At 55.2% G+C, this 16750-nt stretch overlaps 2 protein-coding genes across 6 annotated transcripts in view; both read right to left on the bottom strand.

The window, feature by feature from the left end:
• Positions 1 to 2777: 2777 nt before the first annotated feature.
• Positions 2778 to 8150, bottom strand: SLC27A3 (solute carrier family 27 member 3). Of its 3 annotated transcripts, none has more exons than XM_017857536.1 (10): positions 6810 to 8150; positions 6251 to 6460; positions 5733 to 5891; positions 5071 to 5195; positions 4594 to 4788; positions 4396 to 4486; positions 4066 to 4264; positions 3730 to 3827; positions 3469 to 3599; positions 2778 to 3110 (listed from the first exon to the last, which is right to left on the bottom strand). In XM_017857536.1, exons 1-10 carry the CDS (start codon positions 7525 to 7527, stop codon positions 2934 to 2936), a joined length of 2103 nt encoding a protein of 700 aa, XP_017713025.1. In that variant the 5' UTR covers positions 7528 to 8150; the 3' UTR covers positions 2778 to 2933. The 3 variants fall into 3 exon arrangements, with proteins under 3 accessions (XP_017713025.1, XP_017713026.1, XP_017713027.1); XM_017857537.1 differs by having other exon boundaries at positions 4594 to 4689; XM_017857538.1 differs by lacking the exon at positions 2778 to 3110 and having other exon boundaries at positions 3508 to 3599; positions 3681 to 3827.
• Positions 8151 to 8915: 765 nt separating this feature from the next.
• LOC108518849 (integrator complex subunit 3) overlaps positions 8916 to 16750 on the bottom strand; it is a 28534-nt gene continuing 20699 nt past the window's right edge. For 2 of the 3 annotated variants that reach the window (XM_017857532.1, XM_017857533.1), the window contains 9 exons: positions 15055 to 15208; positions 13896 to 13964; positions 13023 to 13098; positions 12639 to 12752; positions 12220 to 12268; positions 11005 to 11172; positions 10280 to 10651; positions 9913 to 10069; positions 8916 to 9801 (listed from right to left, as the gene is read on the bottom strand). In XM_017857532.1, the coding sequence (XP_017713021.1) occupies positions 9724 to 9801; positions 9913 to 10069; positions 10280 to 10651; positions 11005 to 11172; positions 12220 to 12268; positions 12639 to 12752; positions 13023 to 13098; positions 13896 to 13964; positions 15055 to 15208 (1237 nt within the window). In that variant the 3' untranslated portion in view covers positions 8916 to 9723. The remainder of the gene's footprint in view (positions 9802 to 9912; positions 10070 to 10279; positions 10652 to 11004; positions 11173 to 12219; positions 12269 to 12638; positions 12753 to 13022; positions 13099 to 13895; positions 13965 to 15054; positions 15209 to 16750) is intronic. The other variant, XM_017857534.1, reaches the window with a different exon arrangement.

The raw sequence follows: 16750 nt of genomic DNA, 5'->3' as shown, positions 1-16750 counted from the left end.
TTGCTACGGTTTGAGGACTGGGTTCTCTGCGTCCGCCATCCTCCTCCATCCAACCTGCTGAGAAAGGGCACTCACCACCTGAGGGCCACCCTAGTTCATCTGTTTTTTCTTTTTGAGACAGGGTCTCACTCTATTGCCTAGTCTGGATTGCAGTGGTGCAATCTCGGCCTCCTGGGCACAAGCGATCTTCCCACCTCAGCCCCCCAATTAGCTAGGACTGCAGGTATGCACCACCACGCCCGGCTAATTTTTGATTTTTGTAAAGATGGGGTTTCGCCATGTTGCCCAGGCTGGTCCTGAATTCCTGGGCTCAAGCCATCCTCCCATCTCAGCCTCCCAAAGTGCTAGGATTACAGGCGTGAGCCACCGTGCCTGGCCACTGGTTCATCTTTGCAAACTATCTCATGATCTCATTTAATTTTATTTTAATGAACTTTTTTGTAGGGCAACTTAATTTTGTTGTTGTTTTTTCTTTTTTGAGACAGGGTCTCACTCTGTTGCCCGCGCTGTAGTGCAATTAGCACCATCACTGCTCACTGCAGCCCAGACCTCCCAGACTCAAGGGATCTTCCCACCTCAGCATCACCCCTCTGCCCTGGTAGCTGGGACAGTAGATGCGCACTACCATGCCTGGCTGTGTTGATCAGGCTGGTCTCAAACCCAATTCTTTTACAATTTATTTTATTTTTAATTATAGCAAACAGAAAACCCGATGCTTTTGAATTAAAAGTCGGCCGTCTTGCAGCTGCGGGAGTGCAGTGGCGCGATCTCGGCTCACTGCAAGCTCCACCTCCTGGGTTCATGCCATTCTCCTGCCTCAGCCTCCCGAGTAGCCGGGACTACAGGCGCCCGCCACCTTGCCCGGCTAGTTTTTTGTATTTTTTAGTAGAGACGGGGTTTCACCGTGTTAGCCAGGATGGTCTCAATCTCCTGACCTCGTGATCCGCCTGTCTCGGCCTCCCAAAGTGCTGGGATTACAGGCTTGAGCCACCGCGCCCGGCCGAACAAACTTTTTTTTTAGAGTCTCCCAGGCTGGTCTCAAACAGCCTCCAGTGATCCTCTTGCTGCTCTCCCACACTTTAACTCTGGCCCAGCGACTGGCTCAGCCTAGTTTGCCAGAATCCCCTTCCTCCCAGCTGACCTTGCTAAAGTGCAGATACTCAAGAGCAGGGGTGACACAGGTGCAACTGACATGTTTCACTTGGCATTTGTGGGTTTGCAGAGTGAAGTGTGGGGTCAGGATTTAGGCCAGCACTGTTCAGTAGAAATATAACCTGAGCCACAGGTGTAATTCTACATTTTCTAGTAGCTACACTTTAAAAAGCAAAAATAGGCTGGGCACAGTGGCTCACACCTGTAATCCCAGTACTTTGGGAGGCTGCGGTGGGCAGATCACGAGGTCAGGAGTTCGAGACCAGCCTGGCCAACACGGTGAAACCCAGTCTCTACTAAAGATAGGAAGAAAAAAAAAAAATTAGCTGGGTGTGGTGGCGTGCACCTGTAATCCCAGCTACTCGGGAGGCTGAGGCAGGAGAACTGCTTGAACCCGGGAGGTGGAGGTTGCAGTGGGCCGAGATGGTGCCATTGCACTCCAGCCTGGACTACAGGGCGAGACTCCGTCTCTGAATTAAGGTGTGGGAGAGCAGCTGCAGGAGGTGCCCCACTACGAGCCAACAGGCTGCCTACCTGCCCTACCCCCACGCACACCCTAACTATTGTACTCCTCCTGGGGCAGATTGGAGAGGTGCTCAGAATGAGCTCAATCCCACATTTATTGGACTGTGTGTGAAGATGTCCCCGGCACCTCAGCATGTGCCTTACCTAGTCTGTCAGTGAGGCTGCACCGGGCTTGCATGTGGAAGGGGGCAAGTTGTAAAGTTTTGGAACGGGAGGGCTGGCAATAGAGACCAAGTGTGCCAGTAGGCCATGTCCCCTGACCTCTCATGTTGGGCAGAGGGACTAGAAGGGGAAAGGCAAAGTAGCAGAAAGTTTCAAGGACCCACAGCTCCAAACAGGGGGACTGCAGTTCCTAGGAGAAGCAGGGGCTTCATCATTTCAGGCTTTTAGATGATGAACGTTCTGGACACCTCATTCGGGGGTCGAGAGGCCTTTTTCCTTTTGATTCTCACCATCCCTCCTGCCACCACATGCACCCTGAACCTCACTCCATGGAGGGGCTTCCATCAAACTCTCCTGCAGTATCTGAGGGTCTCCCCTGGGAACTGCTCCTTCTGGGAATGTCTGACAGTCACCAGGTAGGAGGAGGAACATCTGGAGGCAAGGGCACCCCACTCTTCCCCCTCAAAGATTGGCTTCTCAGAGACAGCTGCGAGGCACAGGGGTATCTTGAGCATCCTTGCCCCCACAGTCAAACACTCGTTTGGACTGGTTAAGACTCTTCCTCAGGCCCGGCCATACCTGATTCTCGGGGAGCAGTTTGGGCTGGCTGTGGGGGGCAGCGTTTCTGTGTGCCTCTGTCCGCCTCTGCCCTTTGAGCCAACCCCTCGGGTCCTCCAGTTCCCAAGACAGAGCAGTGGGAGCCTGGCACTGGAAGAGTAAAACTAGAGTGAGCTACACAGGAACACAGACAAACATCAGTAACCAGAGGTTCTCCAAGGACAAGGGTCACACAGGATCTCCTGAGAGGAAAACACCAAGGTCCAGATACGGGACTCTGGCCCACAGCCAGTCAGGGCAGGAACGTGTGGCCTGTGGCTCCACGCCAGGAGAAAACTCTCGAGGAAAAAGCAGTTCCACAGAGAGATAAAGACAGATACTGTAGATCAGAAAGACAGCTGGGTCTGCTCTAGCCACATTTATTACAAAATAGTGACCGCAGTTCCGGCATAGCAAAGGTCCCTGACAGCCCAGCACCCCTGCCATGGCCCCACCCCACAGAGTCCTTCTCTCAGGTGCCTCAGGTGTGGAAGGTCTCAGATTCGAAGGTCCCCTGCCAGGAGGGCGCTGTACCGGGCAGGTGTGAGGGGCAGGTAGGCACCTGCAGCCTGGTCCAGAATGTACAGTGGGTCGGACAGGGTGCTGGGGTCGAAGCCCTCCTCTGCCATCCGGACTTTCTGCTGTTTGAAGGTCTCTGTGGTGGCCAAAGACTCCTGGGGACAGGAGGAAGGGTCAGAGGGAGTTGGAGGGAAGGGGACTCTGCCCAGCTGGTTCAGGGGAGTTGCCTGAATTTTGTTAAGGAGCAAATCTGGGGAAAGGGAGTGTGAGGTCAAGGTTAAGGGGAGGAGGTGACAGGGAGGAGAAAGAGCCAGGCCAGGAGAAGGCAGGGATAAGGAAAGAAGTGGGGTGAAGAGCGTATGCCTCCGTGTTTTTTCTCTTCACGGAGTGTATTACGTTGGGGGCCCCTTTGTAGAGTTTGGGAGCCATCAAACTCCCAAAGCTGATACATGGGGTGGATATGTGGAGAGAGGATATATGAGGTGAGAGGCTGCGGGGGTAGTGGCTGGTTACCTGGAGCCTGAGGAATCGGGGCCGGGCATAAGGTGGCAAATTCTCAGACACGTGGGTGTAGAGCTGCATAAGGTCCAAAGAGTGGGGGGGACGCAGAACCAGGGCTGCCATTCCAGCCCTGCCTTCATGCCCTGATGGGTGTGGGAGACAGAGTGAGCCCCTCCATGGCTGACCACCATGAAGGCCTCGTGCTCCCTGCGCCCAAGTATTACCAATTCGGGGTGGTGGCTGGGTGCCTCCCCCACCTTCCATGCCAAGCACCTGGCACAGTGACTCCATAGACGTTCACCTCCTGAAGAAAATCCAGGGCCTCAAAGACCTCTGCCACCTCGGTTGTGGCCACATTCTCCCCCTTCCACCTGTCAGAGAGCAGAGATCTGAAACTGGGAGTCAGGGGTCAGGGCCTCATGGACTTGGTGGGGAGATGAGGTCAGAGGTCGGCGTGCCAGACTGTCACAGGGATGAAATGGTGAGATCTGAGAATGAGAGATTAGCTGAGGACCCGGGTTGAGGTGGCAGATCAGGGAGTTGAGGTTCAGAAGCTTTGGATCACAGAGATCAGATGTCCAGGATGAAGAACCAGTTATGGACAGATACCTGAAGGTGTCTCCAGTACGATCATGGAAGCGGAGAAAACCTTGGTCATCGCAGACCAGCAGGTCCCCAGTGTTGAAGAAAACATCCCCAGGCCGGAAGACATCCTTTAGCAACTTCCCCTGGGCCAGCTCTGGCCCCCCAGCGTAGCCCAGGAATGGGGACTGCTGGCTTATCGGGGCCACCAGCAGCCCTGGCTCACCTGGCAGAGTCACCAGGGTCAGGAGTGCTGTCACCTTTCCCAGAGCCTCCTGCCCCCATCCACCCGTCTCCAATTCCAGTTCTCCTGTGCCAGCTTCAGCACCTCGCCCACCCCACCAGAACACCACCAACCTGGAGATGTGGCCACACAGTGCCCCCGGGGGTCCCGAATCGGTTCTCCTAGGGTGACATCATAGCGAATCAAGGAGAAGGGGAAGATATGCTGGGGAAAGGGAGACCCAGGTACTGAATCATTGCAGTCACACGAGCCCCCTCTCCTGCCAGCCCTCTGCTGTTCCACGGGTTCTCAGTTTCCTCTCTGCCCCTCACCTTGTAAAGCCAGGAAGCACGCCCCACAGCGCCCTGCTGTCCTGTGTAGTTGATGGTGGCCACGTTGCCCTCTGTCAGTCCATATGTCTCCAGCACCTGCAGGGGCCCAAAGCGCCGCACAAAACGCTCCCAGGTGTCTGGGCGCAGCCCGCTGCCCACTACCAGCCGGACCTTATGGCCATGTTCTGCCTTGCTCTGAGATGAGTGGGAGAGGGGCCGGAGCTTCAGCACCAAGATGCCTGCTCCCCGCAGTGAATTCCTGTTCTCCATTCACCAGAATCCCCCCCACTGGGACCTCCCTCAGAGGCCGTAAGCGTCCGATGGCCTAGGCCATCTCCGGCTCCTTATCTTACACTGCCATTTCCTTCTTCCTGCTTCTCCCTCCAACTCCCTGTCTCAGTGTCTCCTGTCAACTGTCCTGTTCCCCGTGAGCTAGCCCTGTGTCAGCAGCTCTGCCCAGGATCTGTGCCCACGCACCAGGGGCTGGTTGACAAGGTATCGACACAACTCCCCAATGTACTGGAACACGGTCACCCTGTGCTGCTGGCAATCTTCCCAGAACTGACCAGCCGAGAACTTGGACTTCAGCACCACTGTGGCCCCTGCCAGAAGTGGGAAGTAGGGAAGAAGGAAGGAGGTAAGATTAGGAGCAGAGTGGGGAGCCTGAGCCCCTCTTTCCAGACCCCAGCCTTCACTGTAGTTATTCCCCGGGAAGGGCCCACTGTGGGAGTCACACCGTCAGGAAGCTGTGCTGGCCCTCTCTCCCCTCCCCTGGCCCGTCCCCAGCCTTGGAAGAGGTGAATGCCCTTTCCCTACTTCCCAGCCCCAAAGATCCCATCCTCCACACTCTCACCTCCTTGTCTCTCTCTCCCTCTTCTCTATTTGCCTGTTCCTGGACTGACAGTCCTTCCCTGCCTTTGATCCTGCAGCCTGGAGTTATGTGGTTATATGGCCCCCCTGCCCCGTTCCTCAGTCTGTAGGTCTAGGCAGGTAACATTGCCCCATTGTAGAGCTCTTGGTGAGTAGGGCTCTGCCCCATCTGTCCTCTAGATTATCTACCCTGGAGGACTCACAGTATAGTAGGTGCTTAATAAATGTCTGCTGGATGAATTAATGAAGGTGGGGTTGGGGAGACTGACCAATGCCCAAGCAGCCCACAACACCCAGCAGGGAGCCGGACATGTGGTAGAGTGGGAGTGCGAGGTAGATCACATCTTCCTGGTGGACACCACACAGCTGGTAGAAGCCCTGGCATTGCAGGATCTTCAGATGACTGATCCGAGCAGCCTTGGGGAGGCCTGTGGGGTGGCAGTTGTGGGGTGATCAGGGGAAGGGTGGACTCCAAGCTCTACCTATCTGTTTGCACCCCCACTGGGTTTCCCACAGAAAGAGGTGGACGCAGGACAGAAGCTGAGGATGGAGACCAGGCTGTCCTGGAAATCTGGGTGGTCTGGGGGAGGTGGAGAAATGAGTAGGAGGTGAAGGGACTGGGGAGTGAAATGATGAAGAGAAAAAGGAAGTGCCAATGAAATCAGCATCCTGTCTGGGGGTTTTGAAGGAGTGGTCTGGGAGCTGAGGAGGTCCCAGTCTCTGTTCCCAGAACCCTGCCTTCCTCTGCCTTAGTTTCGGGGAGCTAAGTATGGTGCCCGGCTCTCACCCGTGGTGCCAGAGGTAAAGATGTACAGGCACGTGTCTGTTACGCTCTGGGGGGAAGAGAGGTATCCTGGCACTGGCCCATCCATTTCAGCGGACACTTCAGCCAGCAAATCGCTAATTCCAGCAGGGTGGGTTCCTGGGCCTGCAGCCCACAGGTGAAGCCCCATGGCTCTCAGGGCGGGCAGGTCCGGCTCCAGGGACTCCAGAAACTCTGGAAGGGTGGGAAAGCACAGCGCCGGGGCCCTGGCTCTACCTAGAAGAGCCTATGACCCATGTGCCCTCCCCATCCGAGCCCACACTGCTCTTGGGTGAGGGTGAAGGGTATGAACATTCTATCTTGGGTCTGAGGCCTGGAACTCGACTCCTTGGGGATCCTTGGGGCACCAAAGATTCAGCCTCATCCCTTTGCAAACCCGGAGACTCCTAGCTCTACTCACTTTCGAACCCCAAGGGATAGTCGGCTTCTTCCCAGGCCCAGGGATGAATCCAAGCCCTTCTGCGGTCCCCGACACGCCCCCTTCTGTGGCTGGCCGCGCCTTAGTTCGGCGCTCCAGCCTTACCTGGCGCCAGCACCAGCGCGCGCGCGCCGCAGCTGCGGAGGCAGTGCAGCAGGGGGCCCCGGCGCAGGGCGGTGGGCACAAAGGCCGTGCGCAGGCCAGCCTTGGCCAGCCCGAACCAGAGCCACAGAAACTCCGGGCCGCCGGGGAGGAGCAGCGCCACGGTTGCTCCAGGTGCCAGAAGGGCGGCGGCTCCTCCACCTCTGGCCGCACCGTTCCCTCCAGCAAGCCCCGCGCCGCTTCCGGCCGCTGCATCTCCGGCTCCCGGCGCCGCCCGCTCGCCTTCTCCAGCGCTCCGCGTGCCACTGTCGCCGCCGCCGGGACCCCCGTCCCAGCCTAGCGCACGTAGGAAGGCGCGTGCAGCCCTGTTACTCTCGCGCTCCGCCTCCGAGTAGCTAAAGAGCCGCGAGCCGTGAATGAGAAAGGTGTGCGCGGGGCGCTGCCGGGCCAGCTCCGCGAGGCGCCAGGCCAGGCTGCAGCCCGCCTCGGGACCTTCCGGGTCGGCGGCAGCCGCGGCCAGGGCGCGAGCTCGAAGAGCCCATTTGCAGCGCAGGGCGCGCAGCGCAAAGGCCAAGTCCGCCGGGAGCCAGCGCAATTGCGGCCAGAGGTGTAGCTTCAGCAGCAGCAGCGGTAGCAACAGCAGCAGGGGCAGCAGCAGGAGGGCAGCCATGGAGCCCGCTTCTTCCGTCGGCACCGTCTGGTTCCAGCCGCTAGCAAACATCCCTGTTCCTCCCTCCCGAAAACCTAGGGCCTTTGGTTCTAGCCGAGACCTCTCCTTCCCGGGAGCGCGCGTGCGCTGGCACACGCCCCTTCCCACCCAAACCCCCACCTCTCCCCACGGGCGGAGAGCAGAAACCCGGGAGGAGTGCGGGTGTGGGGCGGCCCCGGACTCCCAGCCCTCCCCACAGCCTACGCTCCGCCCTAGGCGCGCTCCCTCCCGGACTGCTCGCGGCTCGCACCCTACCAGGTCCGGGGCGGTGCTCGCGCCTCCCCTCAATCCCAGGGTTATGTCTGTCTTCTAAGTTCTTTCTCGGTTTGGGCGGTTTAGGCATCTGGCTAAGCTCTAGAGTCCAGGCCTGATAGCCAGGGCTTTTGGATCGCAGTCCATCTTCCCCTCAATGTTTCTCATTTTCCCGTGAAGGGAAGGTACCATCGCTCTCTCCCAAAAGAATGAAGAACTTGGCCCCTGGCCCATTTGGTTCTGCAAGTCCCAGCAGGATAGGCAGGCCCATCCCCTCCTGCCAGCCGCAACCCCAGGGGATGGGTGGGGGCTGAGAGTTAAAATAGGGGAAAGGTGGAAACCCAGACTGCCAGATTTCTGAGGGGCCACAACAGAGGCCCCTCCCTTTGGGCAAGGGTACAATAATTGGGGCCTGTCAGCAAATGCTCTCCATCCTGGTTTTAATTGGGGCGGAGGAAACTGGGGAAGGAGAGAGGAAGGAAAAAGGCCTCTGGTGGTTTAGACCTTCAAAGGAAGGAACAGCAGTGATGAGAGAGGGGAGAACCTGGATTCTGTAAAAAGACAAATTTTCAGGGTGAAGAGGAGCAGCTCTGTGCAGTTCACCCAAACTTCACTCCTCAGTCCGCCTCCATTCTCCCTGGATAGCGGGGGAACAACAGCATAGCCAAAGAACTCTCCTCTGCTGGTTCACATGGCCCAGCAAGTGGCCAGACTGTGGAAGGAAGAGCATCTCTATCCCACCCTGGTATCCGAACTTTATCTCCAGATACAGTTGTCCCTGGAGACCAAGCTGGAGTATCCCTCCCGTCAAGCAGGGAGTCCTCCGGCAGTTGTTGGTAGGCACACAGACTTCAACTGGAGGATGACAGACCTTTTGGAAGCCTCATTTCTTGAGAAATGAGAAAGGACAGGCCTCATCCTACAGGGGATGGTTCTGCATAGATAGGTCAGCGCCTGGCTCCCACCTCCAGTGGCAGCAGGAAGGATGGGTAGGGGCCAAAGCCAAGTCCCTTCTGCTCTAGACAAAAGTGGGGGCAGAACAGGAAGGGAAAGGGGGATGTTCTGAGGTTACAAGTAGCGATGCCAATCAAATCAAGACCAAGCTATACATGCACGGGGCAAACGCCAGCAGACACTCCAGCACAAAAGACATTCTGGCTTGTTTTATTGTCATTTAAAAACAACTTTTAAGACACGATTATCTCTGCCAAAAAAAGAAAAAAACAAAAAAAAAAACCCAGATTCAAGGAAATGGGATCATTTGACAGTTCTGTGAAACTTGCCTCTGGGACTCCCTGGACTCTGGTGTAGCTTGAGGTGCCAACATCAGGCCAACCTAAGCCTCCAGGGCACACCACATGGGGCTGTGGCCATCCTTTCAGACTCCTTTCTGAATGCTTGCGGCATCTGCCCCATGATTAGGAATGGACACCCTGACCACGTCACAGATGCCCACTTCACACTGGCATGTGGATAGTGACTATAAAACACCCCTTCAGAACAAACCAAGACCCGAAGGGGGAAGCGGGAAGGGACTCCCACACACTGAGTCTCTGCTCGTATCCCAGCTTCTCTGGCCAGCTGCCCCTTTGTCATTTCCCTTCTTTGTTGCAATGGCTCCTTGGGAGACTGGGGGAGGAGACTGGGGAAGGGCCTTGCCTGGGGGCTGAGGACTTCCACTATGGTCTGATTTTACAGAGCCTCTGGCTTCAGTCAGATCCCAAATATCACTGGGAACAGCAGTGTGAGGGGCTGGAGGCCCCAGGAGGGAAGGGGCTAGGAGCTGCATGGCAGCTTCTCAAACTCAGCCAGAGGAGAAAGCTCCTCCTTCCACTGGGGGAGCTTGGGGATGCGACAAGGGTGTTTCCCCTGCAATCTCCCCAGCCTCTATTAACCTTTGAATCACCAAGGAGGAGAAAGCAATCCAGCTGGGGTTGGGATGGGGAATGCAGGGCCTCAGTCACTGTCAGAGCCCACTGCAGAGGACCCTTTTCGTTTCCGCTTGGTAGGCTTCGGTTTCGTGTCTTCCTCCTCCTGGAAGAGATGGGAGTGGAAATGGGAAGTTACCAGCCTGGGCAGCTGCTGGTGCCGACTCCACCTGCACCCAGTGCTCCTTTTCCCCCTGTGCACTGGCTGGGCTCTCACCGAAGCACTGCTGGAGCCTGACTCTTCTTCAGCATTGGGGGGCTGTGTGGCATTCTTACGACTTCGAGGGCTGGACAGAGCTGCTTTTCGCCGGCTCTTGGGTGGCTTGGTGGAAGAGTCCTCATATTCCTCCGCCAGGGAGAAGAGATCACTGAACCTAAGGAAAAGGAGCAGGAGCTCTGAGTGGGAGCCTACTGCTCCTATGGCACCTCCCATCCTCTTCTCTGCCCCCAGGCCTAGGCCTCTTTTTCTTCAACCCTGGACCCTAAGGTCTTGCTGGCCATTACATTTATGTCCCTAGCAGGCTTCCTCTCCCTTAGGCTCTTCCCCTACTACTTTCCAAGGCCCAAAGTGGCAGGAGCCTCACTTCATCTTGTGGGCTTCGTCACAGCTCGCCTGGACATGCTGCAGCGCCTGGAGAATTGGGGTCTGGCTAAAAACTAGAGGAAGAAAAGGGAGAGTAGGGAAGGAAAAACCATCAGATGTCTGGGAGCTTATTAAATAGCACCCAAAGGTTGTTTTATCCCCAGTGTGGGTTGTGGCCCCGAGTGTCCTGCCCCTGCCCCCAGCCTGGCTCCAGGCATAGTCTGGGCCAGGGCAGCACCGTCTACACTGGACGCCGAGGGTGGAAGGCATACAGTTCTGCTTGGTGTTGGTCAGGTTGAGCCGCAGGTTGTCCAAGTGCTCCAGGATCTGCTCCAGAGTCAGCTGGGCCAGCTTGCTGCTAGAGCTCCTCAGGCTGTGCAGGAATCACCAGAGCCAGAGTCTGAGTGCGGGAGGGTTCCGGAGTGCAAGACACCCTCCACCCGCCAGGGCCCCCTTAAGACAGAGGTAGCCTACATGGGAAGCAGGATAGGCAGGCTGGGAGGGCTGGGGTCAGGTGAGAAAGGTGTGCCTAGAGCAGGGGATCCTGGCCACAGGGGCACTGGAAGATGGGGAGAAGGGGCCACAGTGGTCTCGCATGCCATGTGGCTTCGGACCACTAGATGTCGCCCACAAACCAGGCTGGGACAGCACCAGCCCCCACCACCACCGGGCAGCAGTCCCTGCAGACCGCCATGGCCTGGAGGGTAGACAGGGACTGTGTCCCACCTCTGTCTCTTGCGAGGCAAGCTGTTGTTCTTGATGAGCAGGGACTTGATGTGCTCGGCCAGCAGCTCGTCATGTTTCATGCACCAGTGCCGCAGGATGCTGGTGGTGAACTGGTCGTCAGGATGGCAGGGCCGGCTCAGCACCATCTTCACCATCTCCTCACTGGGCCTGGGGGAGGAAGGGGGCACTGGGTGCTGCTTGCACAGTGGCCACAGGGCATGCTGGGTCTCTCCCACTTATTTCCCAAACCCCGGCCTCCCTACCCACCCACTACTCTCACATCCCTCTCCCTCTTCTCCTTAGGCCAAGGAATGCCTGGTTTCATCCTCTGTGGAAGCCAGGAGAGGAGAAGTGAGATTCTTCACTTGCTGTAGTAGGAGAAGGTGTGTGCGTGTGTGTGTTGGGAAGGAGAACCCTCAGTTCTCCCCTGGAACAGTCAGGGAGTGGGCCTGGGAGCCAGAAGCACAAGCATATGACATGCAGATGCTCCCCTACCCCTACCCTGCTAGAGCTGTGGGCCAACCTGGCTTCCAGCTGGAGGAAGGGGGCAGGAGAGGGTTGTGAAGCCACAGCCCCACACAGCCTCCAAGCTTCCCTCTTCCTCTAGGATACTCTGCACCATTTCTAGTCTCTCAGGCAGGGAGCAGAATGGGTGGAAGGAAGGCAGAAAGGTAGGAAGGATAAGATACACAGCTGCTGCCCCATTTATCGGGGGATGTTGCTAAAGCGGCTTTGCGGGAAGAGGGGGCTGCCACCCTCTCCCTCTCTGCCCCACCCTGTCAAGGCACAATGGGTCCAGCTGGCTCTGCTCTGCACAGGGTGAGGGTGAGGATGGTGCGTGACCCCTCTACCCTGACCCTCCCTCCTCTTGGATTAGCTGTGCAGTGGCCGCAGGAGCATGGGGTGGCGGGGGCGGGGAGCAGGAGCCACCAGGGATTAGAACTGCTGTGGCAGCAGGAAACAGGGATGTCCGGTCCCCACCTCCCTACCTCCGAGGGCAGCTCCTGGTGGGCAGGGGGGTAAAGTCGAGAGGAAGCCCAGATCCCAGGGGAGCTGCTCATTTGTAAGTCACGTTGGGGGAAGGGCAGAATAAGCAGATGTTAACGACAGGAAAAAATATGGCAATAAGGAGCAGGACAGAAGAAGCCCTTTAGATCACAGCAGCTCTTGGGATGTTAAAACTGAGGGCTAAAGAGCCCCAGAAGTGGAACTCACTTTTCTCTTCGGAGTTGAAGCAGTAGGCAGGACAGGGCCTCTGGGTGCTCTGTGAGGGAAGGGCAGAGGCTGTTCAGGGGAAGGTATGATTCCAGGATGGAATCTGGGGACCTCTGTCATCCCCCAACAGCTACTGGAGGGAATAAGGACAGTCTTTGATGAGGAGCCAGGAAGAATCCCCTACCCCACTCCTATCAGTCCCTGAGCCACCTGAGCCCCAGCCCAGAGCCTGGCTCATGGTGGACCCACAGGACTCATCTAAGGAACAAAAGTGGCTGACAGGGAGCCTGCCCTTGTGCACTTTGGTGGGAAGGAGGACAATGGATCTGGGCTCATCCTAGAAGCCTAGGCCTCAGCCTTGCCCTAGCTATATAGGAAGTGTCATGTCTGATGTGCTCCCTACCTATAAACCTACTCACCCTTGTATTTGAGGTGCTGCAGGATGGGGATTATGGTCTCCAGGGGAATATTGTGGGCCAGAAAGAGCTGCCAGGCACAATACTGCTCAAAGGTCTCCCAGTCTAGGCTCTGAACTGGAAGAGACAAAAGAAACATCTCTCTCAAGAACACACACATACATACACCCCTAATCCACTGACTACCAACCAGCACCCCAAGCAGGGATGTTACAGAGGTAGGACAGATCCAGAAAGACACTGCCCCAGACCACACCAGGGTGGAGTACAGTTCTGTCCCCTTAACTTCCCAGCCCCAGAACCAGCTTTCCAGATAGTGTAAAATACACAGGACTGACACCCTGCCCTCCTCTCCTCTCCCAGGTACCTAAAGGTTTGATCACTTACTAAGTATGTTGAGAACTGAGTCTTTTCGAAACATAACCAGGTTACCCATCATCACGTGGCAGACCAGCTCCTGGAGCTAAGGAGGTGGAGGAAGGAGGCAGAACCCATCAGCTCTGAAAGGGGCCAGGAAGCTAGTATGGACGGGGATGCAGGAGGGCTCATAAGGGGGAAAAAAAATTTAAGAAGTGAAGGCCCAGTTTAAAGGAATGGTAAGGAGATGGCACACAACGAATGCTGCCGTCTCTGAAGGATGAAGGGGCTGATAAAGTAGCCACAGGCCTGAGCGGGAACCTTAGGACTATTTTGGGCAAAAGTAGTTACAGCCTTGGTCTGAGCCTGAGAAGGAAAGGACCCTGAGAGGCTGGGCTCTAGATGTAGGTTGGGCAGGGTAGAGACAAAAGGAGGAGGATTCTTGGGTGCTAAGCTTCCTCTTTTATGAATGGGAACTAAGTGGAGAGGAGGAGAAATGGGATCCCAGTATAGGCCTGAGAAGGACCCGAGCAAAGCTACAGCCTCTGGGGGACCTACGCATGGTAAAAAGGGCAAATAGAAATGGTCTGACCATTTTCATTCTAAGTCAAAGGAAAGACCAGTTGAGAGCTAAAACCACAACCCCCTCAGCTTTTGCTGTGGAACAGGAGTGCCCAAAGAATATGGAGAATAAGGGGAACTCCAGGCAGGATTGGCCTAACCTCAGCCTGCCTTGCTTGGGCTCCACTTTTCCTTCCCAGGCCCCATGGCTGAAAGTGCACATCACTGTAGTCAGGAGGGAGCATGGGCTCCCTGTCTGCAGGCCTGGAGGGAGAGCAGAGGCCCTATTCCCCTAATGCTGCCTCCCAGACCTTTCTGGGGAGGTCAGAGCTCAATGTTCACCTGTGCAGAGTCAATAACAGCCACGATCATGTTCAGCAGCTCTCCGCTCCTCAAGGTTTCATCTGGAAACTAAATGGAAAAGAGAGGGGAAAAGTCCTGGGTAGGCTCCTCAGCTTTCATCCCATAACCCACTCTCCTTCCTTATTACATCTCAAGGTTTGACTGGGTCAGCCAGACACAGGCCCAAAAATAAACCGCTAAACAGAGATCCAACAGCTATGATGCTGGAAGACTTTGAGAACTTGAAGACCCCAAGTGTTGTTATTTACGTGTGCACACCATCAGGGGTGTGGGTTTTCTCTGATAGTTCCCACAGTGTGTGTACAGAAAGGAATGGGGAACTACTAGAGATAAAGCCAGAGCTGAGAGGACTGGCCATGATGCCTGATTCTGTGTGGGAGCAGCGGTAGAATAAATATTTGCATCCCTGGCAGCAAAGAAGTCCAACCTGTGCTGACCTTTGGCCAAAGAGGTGGTGTAGAGAGTTTATGTCTGGAGGTATGTGGGGTAGGCAGGGCCCCATCTAGAGAAGGGGGAGCAAGGGGAGGGAAGTACCCTGTGTCCAGCATCTGCCCCCCTCCTCCCTCCAGTACTCGGCCGAGATCACAGTTCCTCCTGTCATGCCCTGGATCCTCATTTCCCTCTTCCTGGGAACTTCTACCAAGAGGAGAAAGGGCCGATACCTGTTATGTCCCAGTTCCTAGAGCGTGAGTGAACCAGGGGAAATGAAAGTGAGTCTCCACTACAGAAGCCCCGGTCATCAGGAACTATCAGAGAGAATCCAAGCAAGGGTGAGCCATCAGAGGACAAGAGGGCCTGCTGATGTGGATCTGTCCATGTTGATATGAACATGGATCTGGTTTGTGGGCCCTGTCCTAGGTCCAGATGATGGGACCCAATAGGAGAAGCCAAGTATATAGGCCCAGACCCCAGTGCACATCAGTTACACTGAAGTATAGGAATTCAGGGAGTTCTAGAAATGTTTCAACCACTAATAAAGAGAAGTGGAAGGAGGGGACAGCTGTGATTGTGGGAAGCAATGGCCCACCTAGGTTAGTGAGGATGAACAAAAGAGGGTTCAGGGTTGTGTGTCCTCAGAGTGTTCACTGAAGTGTGTTCCTGTGAGCCCCCCGGCACAGATATGGATGCAGGCACTGACCTCTGTGTAGATGGAGGGCGTGAGGTGGCACAGGAGCCGCACATCGTCCTCCTGGCAGGCCTTCATGTCCATCATCAGGCAGGTGTGTAGATCGCCCAGCTGGGTAGCCTGGGCAAATGACTCGTACAGGTTCATCTTTCCTGCGGCGGCTTTGCTGCAAGACCAGCTGGATCTGAGCCAGTAGCCTGACCCCAGTGCCCACCTTCAAGCATCACTGAAGCAGGCTCCTGCTCTAAAACTGCTTCGCTGGCTCCAGATGCCCTGTGCTGATCTGCCTCATGTCCCTCCCAACTGCCTCCCGCAGGGGCTTAATAACTCATGGGAACCAGAGGATACTCTTCTTTCTCTCCATCCTTCCCCAGAACTCAGAGGGCTCCAACCATGGTCAGTGAGTAAGGCTGCTGACTGATGAGAGTCAGGAACAGAAGAGGGAGGGCTCAGGTCAGGCTGGAGAAGGCTTTTTCTCTTGCTTTCTGGGCTCTAACCATGAGGGCAATGACACCTCACAGCATATACAAACTTAGCTCAAAATGGCTTGTAGGCCTAAACGTAAGAATTAAAGCCACACAACTTGTAGAAGAGAAACAGGAGTAAATCTTCATGACAACAAAAACACAAGTGGTAAAAGAAAAAAATAGACAAATTTAGCTTCATAAAGAGTTAGCACTTTTGTTCAAAAGTGCTATCAAAAAAGTTAAAACTTACAGAATGGAAGAAAACATATTTGCAAATCATCATGTCTGAGACTTGTATCCAGAATATATAAAGAACTCTTTTGGTATGCAACAAAATCTTAAAAAGATTCTTAAAAGTTGGCTGGGTATGGTGGCTCATGCCTGTAATCCCAGTGTTTTGGGAGGCAGAGGAAGGTGGATCACCTGAGGTCAGGAGTTCAAGACCAGCCTGGTCAACCAGCCTGGCCAACATGGTGAAACCCCATCTCTAATAAAAACACACACAAAAAAATTAGCCGGGCGTGGTGGTGTGCTCCTGTAATCTCAGCTACTTGGGAGGCTGAGGCAGGAGAATCATTGGAACCTAGTATGTGGAGGTTGCAGTAAGTGGAGCTCACGCCACTGCACTCCAGTCTGGGCAACAGAGCAAGACTCTGCCTCAAAAAAAAAAAAAAAAAAAAATCTTAAATGTCAATAATAAAAGACAAATAACTCAATTAAAATGGGAAAATTTTTTTCTCCAAAGAAAATATACAAATGGCTGGGCCCGGTGGTTCATGCCTGTAATCCCAGCACTTTGAGAGGCCGAGGTGGGTGGATCACCTGAGGTCAGGAGTTCGAAACTAGCCTGGCCAACACAGTGAAACTCCATTTCTACAAAAAATACAAAAATTAACTGGATGTGGTGGCGTGTACCTGTAGTCCCAGCTACTAGGGAGGCTGAGGCAGGAGAATTGCTTGAACCCAGGAGGCAGAGGTTGCAGTGAGCTGTGATCATACCACTGCACTCCAGCCTGGGTGACAGAGCAAGAATCCATCTCAAAACAAACAAACAAAAAAGGAATGAAGAAACGATACATGTTACAACATAGATGAACCTAGAAAACATTATACTAGGTGAAAAAAGCAAGTCACCAGCCAGGCGTGGTGGCTCACGCCTGTAATCCCAGCACTTTGGGAGGCTGAGGTGGGTGGATCATGAGGTCAGGAGATTGAGACCATCCTGGCTAACATGGTGAAAC

Source organism: Rhinopithecus bieti, unplaced genomic scaffold, assembly GCF_001698545.2.
Source record: "Rhinopithecus bieti isolate Rb0 unplaced genomic scaffold, ASM169854v2 scaffold_45389, whole genome shotgun sequence".
Taxonomy (NCBI): Eukaryota; Metazoa; Chordata; class Mammalia; order Primates; family Cercopithecidae; genus Rhinopithecus; species Rhinopithecus bieti.
This window is presented reverse-complemented; position numbering and strand designations above follow the sequence as displayed.

Excerpts from the sequence above, each read along its gene's own strand:
- SLC27A3 (XM_017857536.1), bottom strand. The coding sequence starts at position 7,527 with ATGTTTGCTAGCGGCTGGAACCAGACGGTGCCGACGGAAGAAGCGGGC. Across the intron at positions 4,789-5,070 it reads ACCTTGTCAACCAGCCCCTG|AGCAAGGCAGAACATGGCCA; the intron begins GTGCGTGGGCAC and ends CACTCATCTCAG. Across the intron at positions 3,600-3,729 it reads CTATGGAGTCACTGTGCCAG|GGCATGAAGGCAGGGCTGGA; the intron begins GTGCTTGGCATG and ends CACACCCATCAG.